The 27,010-nt window shown below is 50.8% G+C and overlaps 7 protein-coding genes across 7 annotated transcripts; 5 read left to right on the forward strand and 2 right to left on the reverse strand.

The window, feature by feature from the left end:
• Positions 1 to 1,876: 1,876 nt before the first annotated feature.
• MAA_00722 (ATPase-like, ATP-binding domain protein) lies at positions 1,877 to 6,433 on the forward strand (the record flags this gene model as incomplete). Its single annotated transcript, XM_007818720.2, has 2 exons — positions 1,877 to 6,274; positions 6,332 to 6,433. 2 exons carry the CDS (start codon positions 1,877 to 1,879, stop codon positions 6,431 to 6,433), a joined length of 4,500 nt encoding a protein of 1,499 aa, XP_007816911.2.
• Positions 6,434 to 7,811: 1,378 nt separating this feature from the next.
• On the reverse strand, positions 7,812 to 9,477 carry MAA_00721 (immunogenic protein; the record flags this gene model as incomplete). Its single annotated transcript, XM_007818719.1, has 3 exons — positions 7,812 to 8,924; positions 8,983 to 9,172; positions 9,245 to 9,477. The coding sequence occupies 3 exons, from the start codon at positions 9,475 to 9,477 to the stop codon at positions 7,812 to 7,814; spliced, it is 1,536 nt and encodes a 511-aa protein (XP_007816910.1).
• A 2,662-nt stretch (positions 9,478 to 12,139) lies between these two features.
• MAA_11400 (NCS1 nucleoside transporter family protein) lies at positions 12,140 to 12,346 on the forward strand (the record flags this gene model as incomplete). The annotated part of the gene is made up of 1 exon (XM_011413394.1): positions 12,140 to 12,346. The coding sequence occupies one exon, from the start codon at positions 12,140 to 12,142 to the stop codon at positions 12,344 to 12,346; it is 207 nt and encodes a 68-aa protein (XP_011411696.1).
• A 5,400-nt stretch (positions 12,347 to 17,746) lies between these two features.
• MAA_00720 (Ribosomal protein L36) lies at positions 17,747 to 21,019 on the forward strand (the record flags this gene model as incomplete). The annotated part of the gene is made up of 6 exons (XM_007818718.1): positions 17,747 to 17,816; positions 17,871 to 18,082; positions 18,131 to 18,337; positions 18,388 to 18,817; positions 18,876 to 20,211; positions 20,602 to 21,019. 6 exons carry the CDS (start codon positions 17,747 to 17,749, stop codon positions 21,017 to 21,019), a joined length of 2,673 nt encoding a protein of 890 aa, XP_007816909.1.
• Positions 21,020 to 21,992: 973 nt separating this feature from the next.
• Positions 21,993 to 22,845, forward strand: MAA_00719 (GCN5-related N-acetyltransferase (GNAT) domain protein; the record flags this gene model as incomplete). Its single annotated transcript, XM_007818717.1, has 3 exons — positions 21,993 to 22,135; positions 22,196 to 22,510; positions 22,584 to 22,845. The coding sequence occupies 3 exons, from the start codon at positions 21,993 to 21,995 to the stop codon at positions 22,843 to 22,845; spliced, it is 720 nt and encodes a 239-aa protein (XP_007816908.1).
• Positions 22,846 to 23,543: 698 nt separating this feature from the next.
• On the forward strand, positions 23,544 to 24,243 carry MAA_00718 (putative protein family Cys-rich; the record flags this gene model as incomplete). The annotated part of the gene is made up of 3 exons (XM_007818716.2): positions 23,544 to 23,718; positions 23,785 to 23,887; positions 23,982 to 24,243. 3 exons carry the CDS (start codon positions 23,544 to 23,546, stop codon positions 24,241 to 24,243), a joined length of 540 nt encoding a protein of 179 aa, XP_007816907.2.
• Positions 24,244 to 24,732: 489 nt separating this feature from the next.
• MAA_00717 (imp dehydrogenase) lies at positions 24,733 to 26,624 on the reverse strand (the record flags this gene model as incomplete). The annotated part of the gene is made up of 3 exons (XM_007818715.1): positions 24,733 to 24,925; positions 24,987 to 25,932; positions 26,144 to 26,624. 3 exons carry the CDS (start codon positions 26,622 to 26,624, stop codon positions 24,733 to 24,735), a joined length of 1,620 nt encoding a protein of 539 aa, XP_007816906.1.
• Positions 26,625 to 27,010: the final 386 nt, after the last annotated feature.

Below are 27,010 nucleotides of genomic sequence, written 5' to 3' on the forward strand. Positions count from 1 at the left end.
GGCGTCACAAGAGCCAGACAGTGTCGACAGGTGACACACTGCGAATCACTGCGAATGCGTGGACGTTGTGAACACCACCCGCTATAGCGTAACGTGTGTAGCTCTTCCATTGCTCGTGCATAACCGTCAAGATTAAATCTAGAGTGGCTGAAGGTGTCATTGAAACTCCATGCCCTGGACTTTGTGGTACCGTGAATCAATTGTCCGGACGAGGCTCAAATTGCGTTGTACTAGTTGCAGGTGAAAGCAGACGCGGCTTGTGTCACCACCCTGAAACCCGCAACTCGATACCGTGGAGATATGTAAAGCTCAGACGAGAACGCTCAGAATGAAAGCAGCACTCCGTACTCCGTACGGCGAGCGCAATATCAATTGCCATGTGCTTTGATGCGGCTGCCGTGCCAAGCCTACTTGGGTAAGGTTCGCGGACGGCAAAGGTCAAGGGCAGGAATTTAGAAGAGTCGGGTGAATCGCGCGTTACTGTGTAGGATCGTACTTTCCCAGGCGGTGCCGTTGGCGGGGCACGGCGAAGTAGCCAGCGTTGCTCTTGCAAAGTTGGAGTCCTCGTGTCGACGGGTTGATGTGCATGTAATGACTTGGATGTTTTGTCGTGCCGACGGAGCAAAGATCTGAGATACGAAACACCAAAGCCGCAAACCCACGTACACCACCTACCCAAGTGGGTAATTCGGTCGGCAGTGCCTTCCATAAGAGTGCCTTCGTTTTATGTCCCGTCCCGATGCGCCGTACCTGTCTCAAGGATGGCAATACTAGTACTATGCTCAAGCATAAGTGTCCCGAGGCCGCGTTGCCCTGGAACATCGAGATCAATCTTGATCTAGTACGGAGTACTCGGTGCGGAGTGACTGAACAACGGCTCTTTCTGTCATCAACATCCGCCGTCCCATTTACAGGCGCCATCTTTTGACTCTAAATTACGCCGTTTGGCACACACGGTCACTGGGTAAAAGGTACCTAGGTCTAGGTAGTCTCCCGTCCCACCTCAGGTCGTACTTGTAACAGATGCATGTGGCCACCTGTCCGGAATTGAGGGTGTTGCTGTCTTTGCCCATGTTGCTCTTTGCTCCTTCCTGCCGTCTAACTTGCACCACATTTCCCTCCCTCTGCTATATCCTTCTCATTGATACCAACAAAATACAATTTTGCCGATTGTCAGGCTCAGAAGGAGTCGCAAGGCCATTATCAAGCACACGGCGCCATCCGCAGCTGACTATTGACACACTGCCCATACTCGGCAATCGTTGAATCTCATAATCTCGTCCATGCTTTGTGTTGGTGTTGGTGGTTAGTACTTGTCACTCGTCCACCTCACACTACTCTTCTTCTCGGTCCATGTCTCGTGCCTAATCAACCCGTCACATCGATTCTCCGGTTCCATGTGAAAGCTGTTTACTCCCAGTGTATATTTCCTCGACGGTGCGTCAGCTTGGGTTGTAGCGGCATCACACTTGCTTGCTGTCAAGCTCCAAGCTACGCCAACCCGTTGCGGTTCCCTGGTCATTATCCACCTCTCTGATCCGAATCCACTCTTCTCGAATCTCGATCTTCACCAAGCTACGCAGCAGCCCAGGTTTTGCATCTTGTCCAAAGTCGAGCAAAGGCCCAGGCCTTGGCCCAGGCCCAGGCCCTACAGGCCACACCAGCGAAGCAAGGTGCTGGGCTTCGATATCCACTGTCCTCGCAGCCGAGACGGTGGTCCTTGGGTCGTCGTCGGCCAACCCATCAACGCCAATCTACATATACCTTGCCAGTTACGTCTTGTCTTGTATTTCTGCTCGCACATTCTGGCTCTCTTACCGAGTGCCTACTGAATTCCCACCCGGTTGCCCGTGTCGGAAGTACCTCCGGCGCCTTGATGCAGGAGAGAGAAGAACCTTCCGTGTCCTGCCCAGGCGCAGTTTCTCCATCTTCACTTGACTCTACCTCTGACACTTATCCATCGTCTCCATGCGACACTTCAGTGAGAGACTCGCGCCTCACTGACAATCCGCCCGTTCTGGGAGCCTCTCACTTCGCTTCATCTTCTTCCGAGGCTCGTTACGGCCACCTAGATCATCCAAGGCGGCACTCATCAAGAATCTCCAGATCATGGGGACGGCCTGCTGAGCGTCACGGCCGCTCTGCGCCACCGGCCAACCTCCATAGATCCAATACAACAACAGGTTCATGGCTAGCCAAGGCTTCACTTGCCTTAAGCTACCAATCTCAAAGCTCCGTCAATCCAGCGTCTCGTGCTGAGTATTTACGCTCATACCCTGCTGGAAAGCGTCACTCTTTTGATTCCCAAGAGCAAGACGCCGCAATGGAACCCGCATCTTTCAAAAAGCCTCGGACTGGCGCCTCACCTCCTAGGCGGTTTGAAATCCCTCCCGCCGCGTCTCGTCCTGCTGTGCCTACGACAAATCGTGACGGCCCATTTTCTCCCCTCTTCTTCTCACATACCCCGTCAAGACGACTGGGACGGCCGACGGGCTCATCACCTGATGTTAGTGCCAGTATGCTTTCGAGAACTCGGGAAGAGCCATCGAGCGCCGTCACAACCGTGAAGCTACCTCATGCGAATGTTAAACCGGTGACATCGGCCATGTCTGGCAGTACGCCGCCTAGTCTGGGCTCGTCAGTCGACATGTCGGCCCCGGCTTTGAGCCCAGAGCTTCGAATTGCATCACCAAACTTGCAGCTTATCCAAAGCATCGGGGCCATGGAACTAGTAGAACAGGATAGCAGGCCAACATTTCTCATCGACACGCTAACCCCAGCAAACACTCCTCCTAACCAACCCTCTCTACATATTTTATACGGCAACGCCTCGTTACGTTCATCGCGAGATATAGCTGAACTTGTCGGTATGGAACCTGCTGAAACCATGGACGTGGCCAACTTTGAGCGGTTTGCATCCTGGGCGACATCGTCACCCAGCAGCCGAGCCAGTCAGGAACCAACGTCGATATTTCACGTGTATGGCGGTATTAATTGGACTTATGTTACCGTTCGCCAACGATTTCGCTTCGTCAGCGGCAATGTCACTCGTGCTGGCCACTCAACTACTAGGCCGAGTTCTGCCGCACCGATTTCAAACGATTCCATCCCCATTCCGACGAACACTTCTATTGTCTCCCAACCTATGCCGGTCACGCCTGTGGTTGGCTCTGTTGGCCCTGTTGGCCCTTCAGACTACTTCGGTGATGCTGTTCCTGGTGCTCAAGGAGATGAACAACTCATAGATGCTATCCAGACAAAACTAGATGACGCCGCAGCACCCTTGAATCATCCGGATGAATTCACAAATCAGGTTCTGCAACAAGTGCAACCAACCAAGCCGTCCTTTGACTGGACTGTGATACCACTGCATGACAATCTTCCCGATCATATCAAATTTGCGAAAACACGAGATTGGACTTCCACCGCCCTCGGGTCCATGACTTACTGGCCACCTGATCTTAGAACGATGTCTAGTCTGGTCATGGCCAGCCCACACCCTGCAGCCATGTACTGGGGCTCGGATATGGTGATAATATACAATGAAGCCTACATTTCCTTGGCCGGGAAGAAGCATCCGGATTTGATGGGAATGAATTTTGCCGATGGATGGCCTGAAATTTGGGAGGAAATGGAGCCCATCTTTGATAATGCCTGGAAGTCAGGACAGTCGACAATGAAACACGATAATCGGTTATTCATTAAACGTAATAGGTTCCTCGAGGAAACGTTCTTTTCCTGGGCACTTATCCCGCTAATTGGCAATGATGGCGAAGTGGTTGGGTTGTACAACCCTTGTTTCGAAAACACCCGTCGGACAATCAACGAGAGACGCATGCTCACGCTCCGCGAGATGGGTGAAAGGGTAGCCACGGCCACGACTGTGACAGGGTTTTGGCCCCAGGTGCAGCTCGGCTTAGAGTATAATGAGTTCGACATACCGTTTAGCATCATCTACTCGGTACGAGAGGAATATGAGAGTGAAGTATCCTCGCTTCACTCGGGCAGTCTGTTACCGCCGTCGCAACTCGCATTAGAAGGGTCTCCCGGTGTCCCTGATGGACACGTGGCTGCACCGCCATCCTTGGATCTCAAGTCATCTGATGAAGGCTTTGCCCCCTATATGCGTCAATGTATGGCGATGGGCGGTGCGCCGGTCGTTCTTTCCGAGGAAGCTGGAAATCTGCCGAAACGTCTGCTCGAAGGGCTTCAATGCCGAGGTTTTCCTGATCCATGCTCAACGGTTGTTGTCTTACCTGTTGTGCCTACCACTACAAAAGCCATCGCCGGGTTCATTGTTATGGGAACAAATCCCAGGCGGCCATACGACGAAGACTACAAACTTTTTGTGGACCTTCTCTCCAGACAGCTCGCAACATCCATGGCGTCAGTGGTATTGTTCGAGGAAGAAATTAAACGAGGTCAACGCGCAGCACGCCTTGCAGCTCTCGACAGGCAAGAACTTTCAAAACAGTTGATTCAAAGAACGCAGGAGGCAAACGAAAGCGAGTATCGATTCACTCGCATGGCTGAGTTCGCCCCAGTCGGTATGTTTATTGCTGATGCCGTTGGGTCCATCAACTATTGCAACGACATGTGGTGGCAGATTTCTAGACACACCCGCTTGCAAGACGCTGAGAGCGGTTGGATGGATAGTGTTCGAGACGAAGACAGACCTGCTCTAGAAGCTGCATGGTCTCAACTGGTTAAGGAGAAGGTGACCATTTCCCTCGAGTTTCGATTTAAGTGCTCACAGCAAAGTGGCTGCAACACAATCGACACATGGGTATTGATGAGTGCATTTCCGGAGAAGACACTAGATGGAGCATTGAAGTCTATTTTCGGCTGTATTACGGATATCTCGTCACAGAAATGGGCAGAAAAGGTTCAGAACGAGCGGAGAGAAGAGGCCGTGGAGCTAAAGAGACAACAAGAAAACTTCATCGATATTACGAGTCACGAAATGCGGAATCCATTGTCAGCTATTCTCCAATGCGCCGATCAAATTGCAAATAATATTTCTGCTTTTACAGTACATAAAGACAAGAATGAGCTTGAGAATTTGCTAGAGGGCTGCTTAGATGCGGCCAACACCATCAATCTCTGTGCCAGTCATCAGAAGCGCATAGTGGATGACGTCTTGACCCTTTCGAAGCTGGATTCCAACCTACTGGCCGTTGCTCCTGCGGACGTGCAACCCATCAAACTCGTACAATCAACACTGAAAATGTTTGAGCCTGAATTGGTCGCTCATGATATCGAGTTTGAATTCAATGTTGATGACAGCTTCGAACGCCATAATGTTGCGTGGGCAAAGTTGGATCCTTCCAGGTTAAACCAGGTTTTGATTAATCTCATGACTAATGCAATCAAATTTACACAAGGCCGTGAGCGCCGCTGTATAATTGTAAAGGTTAGCGCATCCAGAGACATATCAGAGGTCACCAGTACTGGAGTATCGTACTTCAGCCGAATTAGCAATCAACGAGCTCCAAGTATGGATATCACCAACGAAGCAGAATGGGGCACAGGCGACGTGATCCATATACACTGCTCTGTGGAAGATACTGGGCCAGGCTTGGCGGAAGAGGAAATGAAGCTCTTGTTCCAGCGGTTCCAGCAGGCGACACCACGAACTCACGTTCAATATGGCGGATCTGGACTTGGACTCTTCATTTCTAGGATACTGACTGAGATGCAAGGGGGCCAGATCGGTGTCTCGTCAAAGGCAGGCGTGGGCAGCAAGTTCAACTTCTACGTTCAATGTCGAAAATGTGTCCATCCTCCCGCTAAGCACGATCGCATCTCGCCATTCAAAATTGGACGCAAGGTTATTGTTCCTCCTCCTGCTTCGCCTCTACCAGTTCCAGAGACTGCACCAAAGCTCAACGATCGCTCTCTCCTCCGAAGCAGTTCCGCTTCGGGGAACCGATCTCCTTTTGACGTTCTTATTGTCGAAGACAATATCGTAAATCAAAAAGTCTTGCAAAGACAACTGCGACATTGTGGAAATAATACGTTTGTCGCAAATCATGGCTTTGAAGCCCTGCAGACTCTCCAGAAATCCAGGTTCTGGGCAGGACAGGAACAAGATGGAGTCGACATTTCTGTAATTCTTATGGATTTGGAAATGCCGGTAATGGATGGAATGACGTGTGCAAGGAAGATTCGTGAACTAGAGAGAGAGGGCACTATCGTTGCACATATTCCAATCATAGCAGTTACGGCTTATGCACGACCTGAGCAAATTGAGAGCGCTAAAGCCGCTGGCATTGTGAGTTACGATCAAAACTCAAGATTGACCTTATTTTTTATGCTAATCAAATAAAAGGATGACGTTATATCTAAGCCTTTCCGCATCCCGGAGCTTCTTCCAAAGATTGAGGAGCTCGTCAGCAAGTACAAGAATCTTTCGTTCAGCAGCGATGCATAATTGGAGCCAGAATATGCAAGTCAGCCTATAGACGTGGCAGAACGTGGGAAGCCGTGGGCTCATCCTATTCCATACATGGTCCAACCAGCGATAAAACACGGCATATCAAAACTTTGTCACTCTGCTATTGTTGCGGGCATGTTACGAGGCAACATCTAGACCTGGTGTCTATTTTCTTGACTGATTTCCGGCCTATTTTGTTGGATAATATTTGCTTTCCTTCTACTTTCGAAAATAGCATTGAGATGTTCAGCGACCGGTTAACAACGGGAATAAGAGCGACGGACACGATCCAGACCAGGTGGGTTTGGAGAAGCATCGATGGGCCAAGGCAAACAAAGCAGCCAACATTTCTGTTAGTAGTATCTTGTTCATCTTTACAAGTCCCACCATACCTTACGTACGGGGATACATGGGTTTCTTTGTGGGGTTTCCTTTCGATTCAGGGACTTGGCAACATTCGGCACGACGGCAAGTAGAATAAAGGACATGGATGAGAGATTGGGTCATTGCATATACACGGGCAGGCTTGCATTGTTGGCGAACATGGTTGTAGCGTTGATTTTGTTGATATTTTTGGAAAATGATGGTTGATAAAGCATACAATTGCACAGACGACAACATGCGTATGCATGCATCGTTTGACGAACTGAATATACCCCATTTGACCCTAAGCACCTAGCCACGTGCGTGATACTCATGTACGTAGCCATCAAAGCTGAAGGCGTTGATCGCATCGATACAGGTATGGCAAGTGTGGTTGCGAGTCGTATAATTTACCAGCTACCAGTAGACATGGTCCTAGGAAGCGCTCCTGTACTGGATATCTGACATGAATCTACAAAATGCAACACGACCATATTGCACGGCTAGGAGGTAAACCTAAAAGAGGTTGTCATGATAATGTTTATAGACACTGACTTATCATGGATGCCTGTACCAATTATGATTAAGACAATGGACAGTAGCCAAAAATAAACTCAATCTTAGTATTTCAAGATATGAGACCATTTCACACGTGGGCATCAGGAAGACTAAGATATACACAAATCAACATACAACCGTTGTATTATTAGTATTACTATCTCTCCTCCCCGGGTATCGAACGAAACAGCGAATGCAGTATACTAAGTTAGAGCCTTGATGTCATGTTTTTCTTCTTTTTTTTTTTGACGAACATCATCGGATTTGTCCATAGACAATAAAACAAACAATATGGAAAGTGGTATCAACGAAAGCAGTCTTGACAGGGTATCTTTGGTATCTTGTGAAGAAATGCGGAAACCTTCCATTCCCACCCTTTCATAAGAGAAAAGTTGTTTTTTGCTCATTTCCTTCAAGGTTTCTTCAAGTCGTAGCCATCACGTCCGCATGCCCTCTAGGCAGCAGCAGTGACAGCGGGAGTGGCAGTGGCGACATTCTCAGGTTTACTCTCAGCTTCGGTCTCAGCAGCCTTGGCGGGCTCAGCAGCGGAGGTAGCGGCGGGCTCTTCAGTGGTAGCCGCAGCCTCAGCAGTGGTGGCCTCTTCCTTGACTGCCTCCTCAGCAGGCTTCTCCTCAGTCTTTGCACCAGACTTGCCCTTGATGGTGGCGCGGAGCTTGGAGAAAGCACTAATGCCGCTCTTTTCGGCCTTTTCCTCACCCTCGGCAGGCGAAGGAGACTTCTCACGCTTGCCAAAGTTGAAAGGAAGAGAAGACTTTCGCTTCTCCTTGATATCCTTCTTGGCAGTTTCGGCACCGTTGGTAGCGGCAGCCTCTGTGTTTTCGACTGCGGCGTTAGACTCTTGGAAAAGAGGAGCATTAGATGCCACAGGAGGAATCACTGGAGCGGCTGTATCAGCGGCAGGCTCGCTGTCATGTTGAACAGCACTCTCAGCAGGCTTATCGGCGACCTTCTTTTCTTTCTTTCCGAAGACGTTGCCAAAGATGCTGTTGCGTTTAGAAATAGCTGGCTTTTCTTCTGTAGCAGCGGCGGCCTCTCCCTCGACAGCTGGGGTTTCCTCCGTCTTGGGAGCATCGGCCTCAACGGCGGCCTCAGCGGCCTCAGGGGCAACGACCTCTTCAGCCTTTGACTCTTCCTTCTTCTCCTTTGTAGATTCCTTCTTCCCGAATCCGAAGATGGAAGCGCGCTTGCGGCTTGCAGAGCGACGCTTGGGCTCCTCGGCAGGCTTGTCCTCAGTGGCGGCGACAGCTTCACCCTCAGCGGGGGAAGCTTCTTCGGGCTTTGCGGCTTCCTCAGCCTTGGCTCCCTCCTCGGGCTTCTCCTCCTTGGGAGCAGCGGCCTTGGGCTTGAAGCTCTCAAGCGCATTCTTGTAAGCCTCAGATTCGGTTACAGAAGCAACCAGCTCCTTGGCCTCGGCGATCTTGGCTTTGAGTTGGGCAACCCAATTGTCACGCTCGGCTGTAGTGACAGCCTTGAAGCTGTGTTTATTGCCCTTGTGGGTGAAGTGGAATTTGTTGGAGCCATCAGTTTCAGGTTCAGTGGTGTCGGCCTGGTCCCTGGGTTAGCATTCTGGGGGGCGCTTCGTCCATCTTCATCAAACCACATACCAAATTGATGACATTAGATGGCGCCTTCTTATCACCAATGAACAAGAGACCTTTACCAGTGTGGGAAGCCCAAGAAATGTTGTGGTGAGCGTGCTCAATGTTCTTCTCGCCCTTCAAATAGGAAGACAGGGCCTTGGGCTCGAAAGAGTCAGACCCGAAAAAGAAAAACTCCTTGGTCGGAATGAGGTTTCTAAACAATGTTAGAACGGGTCTTCTCCCGAAGCTCACTCAAACAGAGCTTCACACGAGCTCTGCAACTTACTTCGGGAAGCTGGCACCCTGAGCCTTGTGTCCCAGGTGTCCTTCCTCAACAGGCTTCACCTCCTCGGCAGGCTTGTCGTCCGTCTTGACCCCCGTCTCTTCCGCGGGCTTAGTTTCTTCGGCGGGCTTATCCTCGACAACAGCAGCGGGAGCAGCCTCGGCGGTTTCAATAGCAGGGGCGGGAGCGGTCTCCTCCTTGGGGAGCTCGACAACGGGCTTCTGTTCCTCGGCCATTCTGGATGATTAAAAAAAAAGGGGGGTATCTCAAGTGGATGGGTATCACAACAAACAAAGACGAGATGGTATAAAAGGAAAATGGATCCAGAAAGCAGCTTTTGGGGTACAGCAGTTGATGGAGTACAAGCTGAGATGTGGCAGAAGAAAGAGAAGAAGAGAGGGCAAATTTGGACGAGGGACAGGTTGGGGTACTTATTTGGTCGAGAAAGTCAGGTCAAAGAAGGTTGAGGAGTCAACCGTGAAGGGAAGGGGGCGTGCGCAAAAGAGGGCCGAGAGGGCTGAGGTACGTGAGGGACGCGAAAAGGTGGGTTGAAGGGGGCCCGGTTTTGCTCAGTTCACGGCGAGGGTGAGAACAATAAGAAACAAGTGGAACCGATGCTTCCCGGGCGAGCTTGAAGGAGGCGTCCAACATCTCAAGAGCTCCAGAACGCTGGCACAAACGAGACATACTTGCAGAGGTTTCCCAGCGGTCATTCGAGGCACCAGTACGCCGTACACACTCTACCAATCCAGTCCTTTTTATTGTCAGTGTTTCATTGTTCAAATATTTGCAGCCTTAGGTGCCTGCCTGCCCGTTGATGCACATACAGTGGCATCGACGCTCGACTTGAGGATTTGATACCAAGGCGAAATGACAAGAGGCCCCGGTCAAGCCTCTGTTGGAGCAGTTCGAGGGGCGATGATCGAGGGGCGAACCACGCTGATATTGGCGTGATGCTACGGAGTACGTACTCCATACTTGGTGCTTGATTTTGATCATGGTGGCCCATGATGGCCCATGGCTGATCAGCTTCATTCAACCACCCTTCCGTCATTCGTCGCCATCCGCCACTCACCACCCGCTCAGACAGCCAGTCCAATGCACATCCAATCCACTCGAGCAGGGCAAAACCATGGGCGATATGTATTTCCATTTACAAGGAGCCCAGAATAGGAGTGCTATCTAGTACCTAACACTGATAAGGCGGTCAGACATGGGCCATGGGCGTTGCTTCACCCCAGAGCCGCCGGCTGATCATCAAGGGATTCGCGCTTCATTACCGACTCCCAACCAAAGCAATTCACTGTGACTACTTGCGACTTACGACCTATTGGATGTCCAGCAAACCTTTTTACCACCTCTAGCACTTGCAGCCTTTTGTCGCCCCAACATGGCGTTGCGGCCGACGATGCAAATTGTACGTTTGAGTCACTACATGATTTCGGCTCCTCCCCACTCGCAATATAATTGTTGTATACAGTACAATACGGAGCACGGAGTAGGAAGGCCTTGCTCCTATACAACAGCGGACGTGGCAATGAACCTGGCAGTCCCTGGTAATTGGCTACGTGCCTGATGGCCTTAATACTACCATTCTCACGAAGCGAATCGACGAGCATGTCATGCTATAATTATTACAAGCGTTGGAGTGTGCACCAAATGTCTGTTGCAACTCCATGGGCAGCTCATCTCGGTCAGCCTTTGGCTATGGATCAAGCAAATTTCGCCCACTAAACCAGGGCGTGTATCAGGCAAGGCAAGCCATGCCAATTGAGCAAACACCAGGCTACTTCCCGGAGAACGGAGTACTACTAATAGTACGGAGTACTGGCTGCACAAAGGGCTTCCGTATCAGAACCGGTGCACGCATGCTCTGCAAGGACACCGACATTGTCTGCAGAGTGCCTGTCGTGGACGCACGGCGCACGTTTTTGAACTGCAGGCTCAAACGCCCTCCCTTTTTTCCATTCCAGCTACGGAGTAGTACTAGTACTCCGTACGAAGCACAGCGTACATGCGGAGAGCAGAATAATGGCACGGGAGTACTCCGTACGGAGGAACCCTTGCCGTATCGCAGTTTTATTGCTTCTCGTCTCGTTCCTGGCGTACATACAGTACGAAATAGCTTGCGTCGCGTCGACGTGCGGATGCTCTTGCCTGCCCTTGAATTGCGCCTTGGAACCCCCACCCGTTTGAGCATGTGCAATGTTGTTTTTGGTGCTAAATTTCCCTTTTACATGGTCATCCCAAGGTTTCCCGTCCAACTGCTCGCCCATCAGTCCATTTGCTCTCTCTCGTTCGACGTGCCAGGTGCATCGGCCCCATCAGGCCCATCCGGTCCATCCCTTCCAACAAAGCTCAGTGCCAAGCTTCAGTAGCCCAGAGTCTTGAGCTTGACTTTGGCCCGAACGGAGTGTACCCGCGGCCGGTGTGCAAGTGCCTATGTACAATGTACACTTGTAAACATTACTCCGTACTGTACGGAGTAGTAGTAATTGATCGTGCATGGCCAAGTGCTCCGTACCTTGCCATCGTGTTATTACTTAGGCTGTCAGGGTGTTAGGGTATCGGGGTGTCAGGTCCCTGTGCCCGCCCCGTGCTTTAAGCGAAGTGGGACGAAATTGCGGGTCCATCGACACACCTGCGCTAGACCACCAGTTCAGGTGGCCAAAAATGCTGCACCACCAGTCGACAACCGGGCAGTTGGCGTTTGTGAGAAAGCGATGGAACAGTCACCAGCCAAAAATGGATGCCATCTCGTAAGTGATTACATTTTCTCTTCACCATGTTGAACCTGAGCGAATGCGCTGACTTACCGTGCGGACAACACGCAACATCGCAACCCGGCGTAGCGGCCGGACTTTCCTCTAGGCCGACGAAGCAAAAAAAAAATCAAAAATGTCCGCCACCATCATGAATAGTCTCGGATATCATGTTCACCGATACCAGGGGTTCCAGGCCTCTGAGCCTCTGAGCCGAGCCGCTCCTGTGGCCCAGCGCAGCGCAGAGCAGAGCAGAGCAGAGCAGAGCATTCAATCTACTCCGTATTACAACGCCATTCCAACAGCGCCTGTGGCTTGTCAATACGCCGTACAACAGGCCTGAGGATCAGCTGCCGGTTCCAGACACCGACTTGACCCTTCTCACCAGCGTTGCAACATTCACACACAACCCCCCTTGCCATGAAACACCAAGCCAGGTCAAGGGCGAACGGCTTCGAGATGGCTTTTGCTCAACTGAACCACACCGTCCGGAGATTTGGCTCTGACCGCCATGCTGTCTGTACCTGATTTAATGAATTGGTGCCGCTCGTCACGTCTACATAACTTGATTACACTCCTTTGCCATGGCACAAATCCTTCGTCGCTGCCGGGGCATTAGCAACACGTCTTTTGAATACAGAGTAGCGCTCCTCCGTTCTCAGCCAGGCTCACAACAGCCAATGGCACCTTGTGTTTCATACAATATACTATGTACGTACATAGATACGAAACACAGTCTTGCCGGTATTTTTTTGTCAAGGCATCAAGGCCATCTGCACATTGTACTCCATACATACATACATACATACAATCTAGCGTGCAGGGGCCCCTGACTCCACGTCCTGGCAACCAAGCCGCAGAAATGGCCCATCGAATTTCAACCTGGATCTCCTTGTGGATCATCCATTTAAGTTGTATTAGGACCGTCAAAGAAGGAAAGAAATTTTTGCGATTACGCGATCCAGGGGAAATGCCAGCCAGGCCGACATTCACTACTACTAGTAGTATTACTTGGAGCCTCCCCTCGTGTTGAAACGGTGGCCAGGGGGGAACCGTATGCATTCATGAATCCTCCCGTCTTGCCGCCTTATTTGTGGTAGGACAGGACCTCAGTTGGACGGCTGAAGACGTGCGTTGCCCTGACGTTGACGCTCATCAAACTTGTCACGGGTCATGCTGCAGCGGGAACGTCATATCCACACCTGCAAACACGAGATGGTGGTCGTACCCACTCAAACTACTCCCACTGATGCATTACCAGGTCTCTTCATACTTTCTCATGCAGCAGTGTAGGTTACCGCGGCGGCCAATTATGGAATCCCACAGCACTGGCGCTTCAGTCAACCACCTTGGCATCCACTCAAGTACCGACCTTCCTTGATGCCGGCCAAGCCGTTCTCGGCCTGCAGAGCTCCCTGGCATCGACAAGGCGCCATCACACTTGCCGACATGTTACAGAGGTACGGAGTATAATGCGTTGGCGACAAGTCGCCCATCAGTCTGTCAAGTGCCATGTTGCGCAATGCTCTGCTCCACCCTTTGTAACAACATGATGGTGGTTCCTGATGACGGTGGGCTCACATCTGCATGGAATGACGTTCCTCTGTCTGTTATATGCCTACGATGGCTCGACCCGAATAGTAGAACCCATATCCATAGGCTTCGATTCGAGGATTGGATAACACCTGAGAGACGGTGCTTCTGTTCAACAACGGATAGTTGAGGCGCTTTCTTTGGCTACAAGCAATGAGCCAGCGACGCCATGATCTGCCTGCTCACACCACCAGCTGCAGACATGAAGCCCAGATTGCAGGAGAACAACCAGGCGGCCAAGCCCACTCGCATTGTCGGTCACCAGAGCCCATGTGACTCAACCCGTTTAGCGCAACATTGTGCTAGTATTTCATTTACGTGCGACCTGGCGGAACCCAAATACCAAAAAGACGGGCGACAACTACTATCGGCCGGCGCTCAGACACAGCGTGTCAAGGGGAGGCGCATCCTAATGCTTCTCTCCCCGAGCCGAGACAGTTGGCGCGAATGCCGCTGCCATTTATTACGTTGACCCCTTCGGGCTTCCACTCATCATGTATCTGGTGCCTTGGTTTGCGGGCAGCGACATGCATCCCTTGATCCAGGTTACCGCCAAAGCACAACAATTAGAAGATCCAGCTCCGCTACTTTCCTCTTCCTGCTTGTTTGTATTCCTTGCATGATTTCGACGCCACGAGATGGAGGTCGGCTGGATAATGTACCCAGAGCCTCGCATAAATTCTTGGTTAAAGACCTCATGATGACTTCTCAGACAGTGCTAGAGCAACGCATGCTTCACCAATGAGGATAGACCGTCCCGAAGTCCAGACACAGGTATTCAGCCAGCTGAAGATTGGAAGCGTCCCCCGAACAGCCCAAAAGGTAATTCAGGCAGTGCCTTGCTCAATGTGGAGTGGGGAGCATCAGTTATGTATGTCGGGTCTTTGAGCGTGGCTACCCGCCACCCTTCGAGTCAACATCAAACATGGAATTTTTATTGTGAAGATAGGCCATCGACCTGGATGAGCGGGGCTGTTGCTGTTCCCTTTTCTGGCTTCAATTTGGCCTCTGAAGCATGGCGTCTCCCTTTCTTAGGGGCCTGTACTGAGACATTGGAACGCACGTTAAAGAATCATGGATTATTCGCAGTATTCCAGCGGCCGAAATTCTGCCAGACGCTTAAAGGAATCTAGTAAGAGAATATAACGTTTCGTGCTTGCTTCAACACGTGTGCGGCTACGGATCGTTTGGAAAGTGAGAATGATACCAGCATACGCCTTCATGGCAAGTTCGACCTTTGGCACCACCGAACTTGATCTCATCCTGCCAAAGCACGCCGCTCAGTTACAGACAATAAACGATCATGATTGATACACCGGACTGCATCTGTGTATTGGCAGCGCGGGTAGTCCCTGATGATGCCGCCCCCAAACCGCGACCCTATACACGATTATATAAGGCACCAAACTGGCGCGCTATCGGCCAAGTACAGCGGGCGAAGCTTATCTACGGGAATAAGCTAGGATACAAAAGGCATAGCCTTGAGGGTATGCGATATTGGCAATATTATGACATTTTTGGGCTTGGTGTCGAGGTGTTGCGACAGAGTTGCTGGGGATCGACCGATGATGGTACAGTTTGTCATGTCACAGGAACACTTGAACCTTGTCAAACACACCACCAAGAGCATCCAAATTGGCGCGCCACACACAACCTTACCCACCACTACAGATGCGTCAGGTCAGAGTGGGGGGCCAGACGAGAATAATACCAAAAAGCGACAAAACGACTACTACTCGGACTGGTTTGCGAGATTCGTTGCTCCGTACCCGTATTGGTAAGGCGACCGCCGTTTGGGCGATTGGTTGCGAGGAAAACGACGTCATACTAGGCCAGCAAGGATATCACCTGCATATGTAATGCATATACAAGCATCTCACGTCACAGCACTCCAATCATGACTCTTGACCCTAGACTCCGTATCGGTCTTCGTTTGACGGCGGCGGGGAAAACGTGGCAGAAACGTCTTGATTTTTCCAAGTCGGGCCCAGAGGAAGGAATGCTTACTATGTTTTAGGGTGCTTCTACGACACGTGGCTACCCTCGAATTGCATGACCGAGTCACGGAAAGGCGCAAGACCCGAAAGCAAAGAACAAAGGGCCGTCCTCTGTGTCATTGGGAAGATTAGCCCGGAGTCGCCATCGATTAGTAGTTGGTTACGCCGAAAACTGTCCGGCCTCTTATGTTGATGCAATCCGCACGGGCTTGTGGAGGCGGTCACACCTCGTGGATGAGATCTTTTCATCTGAGACAAACGTGCTATTCCAAGGTGAGAAGGTTTTCATTGGGTACCGAATTGCCGAGAGGAACGACATTACATCATCACCTTTTGCTCATGGCCATTCATCTATGGTTAGGGTATCGACTATCAGTCTACATGGCGGGAACAGTATAGGGTAGCTTCCGTGTAAAGGAAGTTGAATTGTACTGAATGCAAGTTTTTTTTTTTTTTTGCCTGTTTTCTTTTCAATAAAAAATTAGTAGGAAATAGCGTGGTCTTGTGTTGCTGAATGGATCAATCTCATTATTCCATACTCTTCGAATGGCTATACATATTCCATCCACAGTACCAATGACTTCCCGCGGCTATCAGAGGGGCTGCTAACAAGATGTATATGCACGACCTTGCCACGTGCCTTCAACACGAGCTCCCATAACAGAGCCATTTTAAATGAATATGACTTCATTGTTCTCAAAGTGGGCAGGTGTGAAAATAAGACGAATTCGTGCCAGCTGGAAATCTCTTAGCTTCTCGGCTCTGTCGACCGCTAATGCTTTTGAACACGCTCCGGCACCTGTAGTGCTCGCAACCAATGAACCACCGGCTCCTGGAAGTTCTTTAAATTTATATTGAAAGACGAATTTGGATGCACTTGTATTTCTCGGCCCTCATATTGCCACGGGCATAAATGTAGCATGCATATTCTCTAATAGGGATGGTTATTGGCCAAAACATAGACACGACGTGAGGCGTCGCAGTCAACCCATCGTCTACACATTATCACGACGAATTAAAATAGCTTGCACCCGTATTATGGATATAACCATTAAGGCTGGCAGTGACGGTCCTCTTTACAGTGGTTTGGGACGCCGTCTTGGGAATCCTGCACAAGTGGCTGGAGTAGAAGCACCAAGACAGACCAAACACGGAATACATGCATGGCTTTTCCTCACATCAAGTCGGACTGGGCGATGTACTCGGCTCCTTATTCAAGGTAAGAGACCAAGTTGATGGTTATGTTTCTCAGAAGCCACGAAACCGTCCTCCTCATAGCCTCCTCCTAGCCTCCTCCTAGATGAAAACTAGACCTGGCAAGACTTGCTCGAGCAGAACCACTGCTGGCTAATTATCTAGTCTCCGTACGGCCTCGTGGCAGCCTGGCATCTAAAAAAAAAAAATTTCAACTTCCTTTGTATGCATCCATAGTCGTGAGTGACTCACAGCCGGCCTAATCTTTAATCTTGGACGGAAAGTTAAGCACTCTGCTTGCAAGAGCATTTAATAGTCCCTTCCTCCACGACAGAACTTCGCCCTTTTCTCTTCTTTAACATTCTACGTTCCTAAATCCATCTTTAATCATTTCACCCCTTCTCTTTAACATTTTACATTCTTTAATACATCTTAAAGCATCCGAGTTGATCTTGTCGGTTCTTTTTGTTGCGGTTGGCTTCTAGAAAACCCCCGAAGCTAGTCCAGCTTTCTTAAGGAGCAACACCTCGACATAATTCAGGGAAGGCAAGACCCTCGACAGTACAAGACGCAGCTGTAACAACAGGTAGGTGTTTTTCTGTTCTTTCTCCACAAAAGTTTTCTTCCTCTTTGCCTCTATTTGGGTCTTGGCATACTATTGCCATCGAATCTCATCTCACACATCAACTTTCTCGATTCTTTACTTCTCATCTGTGAGACACGGAGGCGGCAACTCGTTGAACGTTTTGGATTCCCCCATGGCCTTTATTTCGTGTCATCATGGCAAAGAGACAAAAGAAAATAAAAATAGCCGAGTCGCTCACCAACATGCACAGTAGTGGCTCGGCTCCTCAGAGTACAAAAGATCCCTCCGACTTGCCCGCCCGTATCTCTTGAAACCTTGGACCAGGTTGTAACAGAAAACACCAGCTACGATACAACAAAGGCGAAAAAGCACCATGGGGAGGAATAAGAACAAAAACAAAAACAAAAACAAGAGGGTGGATCCTTCTCCAGACAGTAATGACGGTATGTTCCCCGAGTTGAGAGTGAAATAACACAGAGAACACTAAAATAAGATAGTCCCGGAAGACTACGACATGGAGAAATCCCAACAGAGACTTCTTAAAGAAGGTTTTCACCCCTCAGTGACGTCTAAAACACCAGATGAGGTTGAAAAGGCATGGATTGCTAGAGCTCAGCAACTCATCAAAAGGCCGACCCGCGAGGAATTCATGGGGAAAATGGGAGACTTCTACAACAGCTCTTTTACCACTCCTCGATACTTAACTACGGTGAGATGGCATAGCCCGAATTTTTGTATCGTGCTAACATTGTCTTAGGCGATGCTTTTATTGCGCTACGAGTCCAAATATGTTCGTGCAGCAAAGAAGCCCGCCGACACGGGCGATAACATGCTAGCTACTATGCTGAACACCATTGATGTTGGTGGAGAAATCGCAAACATTCTATTTCAGCAGGGGTGGAAGTCGGTATTGAATACCGCCATCACATCGTCGACCACGTGGAAGGCCGCTGCAAATAGTGCCGTAAGTAGTTCTCGCTGGTAGGTCACGAATCTTATTAACCATTCCGACAGAAAATTTGGGACTTCAATGCAGCCTCCTTGAGAACAGATGGCAGCTCCGGAGTATTGCTTGTTGTCGCCCCAGAGTGTACAATCGGAGAATTAAACATGTCCAATGACCTTGATCCCTACGGCATGGATACGTCAAACAGCCTCTCTAGCTGGTGTAGAGAAGCTATGAAGTACGAAAGAGAGATTTACTTCTCAACCTATTTGATTCACGGCCACATTAAAGGCACAATCTACCGCAGCAAGGCAGACAAGCAGAAGCGAGAAGGCCGCAAGATTATACCGGATTTTATGGCTGACGACATCGTGTCCGCCGTTGAACATATCCGAGAAACCAGAGATGTATGGGGCAGTAGCCAGTTCATCTCGAACCCCCAAAACCAGTTATTCCAACCACCAGTGATATTTTCTGCAAGCCGATTAAGAAAAATGCGTAAGGATTATCCTACTCACTGTTAATTTTGCTATTCTCACTTCTTACATGCGTACAGTGATGCATATATCCGAGCAAAAGACTGTACTACAAGTCTTGTACTTCGAAAAGATCCCTCTCTTGGACCGACGCATGATTGCTGTCATTCTGCGAGAATGCCCAAATGTACGCATGATCGGTATCTATGACTGCCCACTTATTCACTTCGGTGATGTTTTGTGCCTCATAGACCTAATCTACGAGATAAATTATAAACGCCGAGAAGCTGGATTGCCCGAGATTGCGGCCCTTGACTTTTATCCTCGATACAACCATGGCACACCCTTCCAGTCTGCCAATTCGGCCACTTATGGCTTGACCTGGGGTCCGCATAAGCTGGACGTCGTACAGCGAGGCTTCTTTAACATTATCCTCAAGGCTTTCATGAAAGCAAAGAGGATGAAGCTTGGCCTTTTGTTTGACGAGGATAAGGCATTTTGCGAGTATCTTCGCCGAGTTCCGGGCCCTCCCCTCGCTGTTCCCACGTTCCTGGACGCTCTTCACCGGTATATGGAGGTGAAGGACGAACGATCAAAGAAGAGGGTGATTTACGATCTTCTGAAGCCTGTGCGACTTGGCTTATGCCGTCGCATGGAGTCCGACCGGCAGGAAGGTTACATGTCCATCATGGCAAAGAATCTAGTGTTCTGCTCATCGTGTGGCTATGAAACTTTGGAGGAGTTCTACTCGACTACGGCTAGACAAATGCAGCCTCACTCACGAGTCTGCGCCGGCTGCAATTTGCAGAGATGGCTTGACGAGGAGGAGGACCACCTCAAGGGCCATAAAAAACAAGCTTTGAATACGCTGTATCCCAATTGGAATGGTTTGAACTTCAACCACGATGCGCCCATGCCACAAACTGCAAAGGGCATTATAAAGCTACAATCAACTATATCGGTACGACCCGACACCAATCATACGACGGTGGACAGGGAAGGCGTCATGTACACGCGCCAGGTGATGTTGGACCTGATACGAGACAACAAAATACACTGGGACTCGCTGGCAAACTTGCCCACTCTAGCCGATCTCCTGAATAGTAGACAGGCTTGGAAACACTTTTCCACTAATTGTAACAACCTCGATGTTTATTGTAGGGCCGTTCGATGCGTTGCGGAACAAGATGAAGAAGGCAAGGGGAAGAAATCCTTTTTGAGGTCAAGGTTTGATGGCGGCATGCCAGACACCGCTGAGGAGCTACAGCCATCTGGTGATACGGTGGCAGGCATACCGAGCTATGACATTAAGTCTGCGATAATGTTTCATGTGGGCCTGACAATGAAGGGCTGGGGAGCCGTGGAGAAGCCAGCTGGCAAACAATGCAACCTCACTGAGCGTGATGATGCGTTTTGGTAAGGTCTCTTTATCAAGCTTGGAATGGTCAAACAGCATTGAAGGACCAGGGACTATCAGAGTCTGTGTGCGTTGAGATGGATCATAAAACGTGGTGTTAGCTGGCAGAGATGATGGCCTATTACGAGAACAGGCTATGGAGACAGACAATGGCGACAGACCTGGAAAGAGCAAGTGGCATGAACAAAGATTATTTAATACAATGGATAGCTGAGCGGGAAGCTCATTCAACTAGCTCCTAGATAGGTACACATTAAGACGAAATACACGATGTTGCTTTGCAAGCATGTTTTGCCCTGGTTCCCAGTCACGTGATACGCGACTTTTGGAAGAGCTGCGGAACGTCGTCCCGGTTGCAACTCTCAAACTGCAATTCAGCACTCAAACAGCCACAATGGCCTTTTTACTGCGCACCTTTGCGCTTTCGGCACGAACGATTACCTCGAGGCCATCTGTCCCGGCTCTCATCGGCAATCTCTGCAGCGCGACGACATGGGCGCCAGCGTTCGGGGCCAGTTTGGGCAGGATTGGTGGTGGAAGGGCGTTGCAGCAAGTACAACAGACGAGGGGGATGAAGGTTCACAGCTCGGTGAAGAAGCGGTGCGAGCATTGCAAAGTCAGCATTCTCGTGTGGCTTGTCTGGTCTCTCTGAGGGACGGGATCGAGACCAAGATTTGGAAGATGGGCTCTGATAAACTGACGGGTTACAACACGCAGGTTGTTCGGCGCAAGGCCGGCAAGAGACATAACGGGTACTTGTACATAATCTGCAAGGCGAACCCGCGACACAAGCAGCGGCAGAGTTGAGCTTGACCGAGAGAGGGAGCGAGCGAGCGAGAGTTGGGCCGACGTGAAGAATTGAGAATTGGGGCGACGAAGGGGCCTGGGTACTTGGCTACCTACCCTCTTTTGTGTGTATATTGCTTGAATGAGACGTGGGGAAGGGGGGAGACGGCAGAAGGCAGAAGGCGAGGATTTTGTACATTACTGGCGGGGGAGAATGGGTTCGGAATAGAATACACCGGCGGCATGGCAGCTCTTGGACTTGTACTTTACACTTTACGCTTTACGCTTTACACTTGACACCTCTACATACCCCCTATATATCTCTCCATACTCTCCCACTCTGTCTTGCCTGTTGATAGGAGATATCGTATATGCGACTGCATGGTTAGTACCCGCCCGCATTGGGGGAGGAACAAGAGGAATACGCGGGAACTTACAATGTCTGTGACGCCGCGGTGTCTTTCGAATTCGTCGCGGACGAATTTCCTTGTCTCGCTTTTGGTGCGCGGGTCCTGGATCTGGCGTGTGCCGCGGAGGATCGTCCTGTAGAAGGAGAGCACTCTTGCTCTTTGGAGGAACTTTGCGGTGCGTGTCAGCGCTGTTCTTTTTCGTGGAGCTTGTGTTTTGGGAGAGTGAGTAGACTCGTCATGGGGGGGGGGATCGTACGTGATCGAGGCTCAGGGCGTTGAGCTTGCCTCGGCGGCGGGTGGCATAGCCGCGGATGCGTAGGAACGCGGGGTATTTCATTGGCTATCTCATGGGGATGAAATGACGGATTGTGTTTGCGGTTTGGGGGATTGGGGGAGGTTGTGTAGGTCTGATGCTGCGCTTGGTGTGGTTTTGCAGGCAACGGGAGAACCTCGGCTGTCGCGTAGCTTGACATGGGCGGGATTACGCTGCCCAATTCGAGCATTCTCGCAACCGCGTGCGAGTTTCTGATGAACGGGAAATAGCTGCCCGGGGGAACCGTCCTCGTTTTCTTGTTGAAGGAAACATGTCCCGACTCGGGGCAAACGGCGACACACCGGCACGGAATGCTGGCGAAACCGCCGACCCTGTGGAGGCGGCCAACGCCAAGCCGGACGACGTCTTTGTCAAGGATTATGTGCCATTACTGTATTTTACATCCAGCCGAATGTACCACGATGAGAATTTACGAAGCTAAGATTTTTCTTTTTTTTCGTCTTTGCCTACCAGACCTTGTGAATGGACGCACCCCGTGTCCAAAACCAGATATGCCATAACCCTCCTTCAGGCGGCGCGGCTGACAGAGGCCCAAGTCGACAAGTGCTTTGGCATCGTGGACCAAACGAGCGGCCGGGACTATCGCCTGTCGCTGCAGGGATGGCACCCGTCTGCCAAAAAGGAGGAGATGCGGTCTCCTGATCTGCGGTACATACTGGTCCGGCGCGGGGAAGAGATTTGCGGATTCACCTCGCTCATGCCGACATGGGAGAATGGCGAGCCGGTGGTGTATTGCTATGAGATTCATCTGACGGAGGAAGTAAAAGGGTGCGTATGCTACAATGAGTACAATATTTGGTGGCGACAAGTGAGCTAATTTGTTTGACTTTGGACAATGTAGGACGGGTTTGGGCAGCCAGTTGATGGGATACTTGACAGAGGTAGCTGAGCGGGCAGAAGGCATTGACAAGGTCATGCTGACGTGCTTTGTGAGGAACGAGCGTGCCAGGCGGTTTTACGAACGGCTTGGGTTCGACGTGGACGAGAATTCGCCGAGGGAGAGGAGGTTGAGGGGGAAGCTGATCGCGGCGGATTACGTGATTATGAGTCGGAGGGTGAAGAGGGGGAGGAGGAAGAAGCCTGTGGCAGGTGGTGATGGATGAGATATGATTGTGGTGTTGTTGCACTGAGTCTGCTCAGTGACATCTTTTGGTCACACAGGGCCCCGATGGTGTTTGTCGCAATAAGAGGAGAGGGACCGTGTAAGTATGAATGAACTTGTTCCAGACTTGGGCCATGCTACGCGAGCACCTGGCTTTTTGCTGTCGTTTGATTGCATCTTGCCAATGTATCAGCCACGAGGCCCACGACTCGACGACGGACGTGGCAGCTCCATGGCCTCCTCATGAACGACCGGCAAAGTCTGACTGTCATTTGGCAACTGCTGCTAATTGAGGTACCGAGGACAAGAAAGCAGGCTTCCACATGAACTATTGCATAAACTCGGTCTGCCGCAACAAACAAAAGAGGCAGCCACGTTCGCAGGGCCGCATTCCAACACCTGCCGTCTCCGCGGCTTCCGCATCAAATGCAGGAAGCTCGAACCAGCTGCTCACCTTCAATATTTACCTGGTTGGGCTGGTTCGGGCGTGCTCTACATTCTATGACTGAAAGAACAGCCGGCTAGACGAGATGCGTTTGAATAACCGTAATGCAATAATATTATAAGAGAGCTAGAAGAAGAAAAGACCCGTTCTTCTCGCTGCGACATGCATACATAGGTACATACTTTTACACACGACAATCGCAGTTGCAAATTACACCCATCAACATCATTATTTAGTACCGTTTGAGCATCAACATGGAGCCAAAGCAGCATCACACCCAACAGCAGCAACAATCTGCACCGCAACACCCTGACCAACACCAGAATAATGCACACCTCGACCCCCACAGCTCACAGTGGCAGTTCGGCCTGTTCGACTGCTGCGGCGACATGAAAGCGTGCCTGCTAGGCTGCTGCTTGCCAAGCGTGCGTACGTGAGAACCTCACCGGCCCGCGGGGAAAAACCAAGAAGAGAACTAACGGCGCAGTGAACTAGTCCACGGGAAGACGATGCAACGTATGCACGACCCGTCGCTGCAGTCTCACGAGCTTCTGAACCACGAGTGCATGGTCTGGTGCTGCATGCCGAGGACATGGCTGTAAGTCCCATCACCATCCATGGCCACTGCCGCACTGCGCTTTTCACCATGACCCAAGGGGGGAAAAGGGCAAATACTGACGTGCGTAATTAAGCTACAACACGGCCACGCGTACCCGGATTCGTGAGAAATACGGCATCGAGGGCGATGCCTCGTCTGACTTCAAGACGTCCTACTTCTGCAGGTGCTGCGCGCTCATCCAGCAAGACCGCGAAGTCGCCCTGCGAGCCGGCCACTACCCCCCCGACCCCCAGGGATACCAGGGTCAGACGCAGGGCATGCAGATGCCTAGGCATAGCGGTGTCCAGGACGCCCAGGAACATAAGGGGCATCGGCATCATAGGCAGGAACGGTAAGGGGGAAGGAGACGGCGAGACAAATGGATTGGAATGAAGCATGAGAGCTCGGTCGAAGCAGCTTTGGGTTGGCTCATACTGACTTATAGTCGTTCTTTCGTATTGCTTGGAGTGCGTTCGTCTGGTTTATTTTACACATGTATTCAATACCCTGCGCTCTTTGTTAGCTGCGCCCAGTTTCCCTAATCCAAGCATAATTTTCTGCATCGTTCGTCTAGAACCATCTGGCATGACTCGTCACCGTAGTGCAGCATCAGATTTAGGGGGAATCAAAAAATTATTGACATTTATGCTGGTTCCGAGAAATCATATCCGACAGGACAACTACTCAATTAGCCGCCTGTCAGGTTCTACCAATGCTACTCCATATCCAAAAAAAGCTCAAACTCCTATAAATCATTTGAAGCGGAATTCGACACCCAATTGACTTCTTTTGTTTGCCCGTCCCATCACTATTCAATAATCATGTCTCTTTAAACTCATATCCGTTTAAGCATAAAGCTTCTTTTCATATGCCTCCATGTTCACATTACCCTCCAACTGCGCACTGGAAGTGCGGAGCTCGAAGCGAACTGTACCGTTGGCAGCACCTTGGTGGAGCTCTGCCAGGCTCTTCATGCCGCAATCCTGCATGGAGTGCTTGAGACCGGCGGCCAGGTAGGGAACAAATTTGTTGATAGAACTATTGAAGACGTCAGTTAGCATGTTCTAATAAGGACAAGGGGATGAGTGTGGCAACGAACCCTCTGTGAGCAACGGATCCCGAAACGCCCTGGGCAACCAGCACGCTGTCGCCCTCGGAGAAATATCGCGCAGTACCAGCGTTGCTCTTCTGGCTGTCCTTACCGCCGCCGCCAGCCTTCTTGTCCTGCATAGCATCGATGCTGCCCATGCCGCGGTAAGCCTTGACAAGCTTACCCTCGCGAGAGACAAACGAGGTACCGGGAGACTCAGTGGTACCAGCCAAGAGACCTCCCATCATGACAGTTGAAGCACCGAGGGCAAGGCCCTTGACGATGTGTCCAACGTTCTGAACACCACCATCAGCAATGCAAGGCACGCCGAAGCGGGCAGCAAAGCTGCTGACAGAGTAGACGGCCGCGGCCTGAGGTCGACCGACAGCCATGACCTCCTGGGTAATGCAGGCAGAGCCACTGCCCATACCAATTCGGAGGCCATCAGCACCAGCAGCAATGAGAGAGGCAGCCTGCTCGCGAGTAACAACGTTGCCACCAATGACATCGAGGCCAGGGAACTCCTTCTTGCACCACTTGATCATTTCAATCTGGTACATGCTGTTGCCCTGAGAGCTGTCCAGAATGACAACGTCAAGACCAGCTTCGACAAGCTTCTGCAAGCGGATCTTGTCTTCAGGGCGAGTACCAATAGCAGCGGCGCAAAGAAGCTGCTTGCTGTCGGGCAGCTTAGATGCCAAAGGGAAGTGCTGATTCTTGGTCAAATCGGATCGGGAAATCATAGAGACAAGATTGAAGTCCTTGTCAACGATGGGCAGCTTGCCCTTCTTTGACTTGGCCAGAATCTTGTTGGCCTCGACCAGAGTGACGCCGTTGGGGGCAGTCACCAGGTCAGTCACCATGACATTAGCGACGGTAGCATCGGTTTCGTCCTCGAACTGAAGGTCTCGGTTGGTAACAATACCGAGGAGCTTGGAGCCAAGCTTGCCGTCCTCTGTGCCCAATGATGTTAGCCACTGGTCCTAAGCACATGGTTCATCATAACGGGCAACAAAATGTGTGCAGTGGTCATAGTATTCTTCTCCTCATGACGTGAAGTCTTTGCGGTGGAACGAAAGTTATAAATTGATTGGGTAATAATCATGTTGCAGTGTAATGGCGTATTGGGTGACAAGCAAGCGGTAGAATGTAGATTATCAACTTACCAGTGACAGGGAAGCCGCCGAATCCCCACTTCTCTTTGAGGGCCTTTGCTTCGCCAACAGTCGTGTTGCGGCCGATGACTACAGGGTCCAGGATGAAGCCATTTTCATATCGCTTCACCTTACGGACCATGTCGGCCTGAGCATCGGGAGAGCAGTTGTGGTGAATGACACCCAGACCTCCCTGGAGAGCCATATGGATAGCCATCTCGTGCTCCGTGACAGTGTCCATGGGGGAAGACACGAAGGGAGTCTTGAGAGTGATGCGCTTGGTGATGGCGGAGTCGAGTGTTACCTCGGAGGCAGGGAAGCCAATGTAGCCAGGCATCAGCAGGAAGTCATTGTACGTAAGACCGCCGTGCTTGGTAGTATCCATGAGCTCGTGGATATCGAGACCATCGGCAGTCTTGTATTCCTTGAGCACATCGAGGGCGGTGGTGTGGTCAAGCACCTTGCCGGTGCCGAAGGCGTCGAGAGCAGCCATTGCGAATGCAACACACAAATGGCTGGGGGCAAGAAAAGAACGAGGTCGAAGACGTAAGAGTCGAAGTAGAAGAACTGGCGAGGATCTACTGAATCGACTGGTTGAGGTTGATACGGCGCTTCTTCCCGTAGGAAAGAAGAAGGCCAAAGAGAGAGAAATGAGGTAGGCCGAAATTTTTTTTCTTATACTTTTTGGTGTAGGGACCCTGCAGGAGCGGAGCTTTCCCAGGTGGCTAAACACACTGGACCGCACATTTGGTGCGTGGATGGATGCGCCAGAACCTTTTTTTTTCCTGAAGCGGGGCAGTTGCTGGCAGGTGGGGTGCCCCTTCCTGATGTCACTCCCGACTTTGACGCGACCTTGACACACAAACACACCGTGTTTCT

This window comes from Metarhizium robertsii (genome assembly GCF_000187425.2).
Source record: "Metarhizium robertsii ARSEF 23 chromosome Unknown MAA_Scf_7, whole genome shotgun sequence".
Taxonomy (NCBI): domain Eukaryota; kingdom Fungi; phylum Ascomycota; class Sordariomycetes; order Hypocreales; family Clavicipitaceae; genus Metarhizium; species Metarhizium robertsii.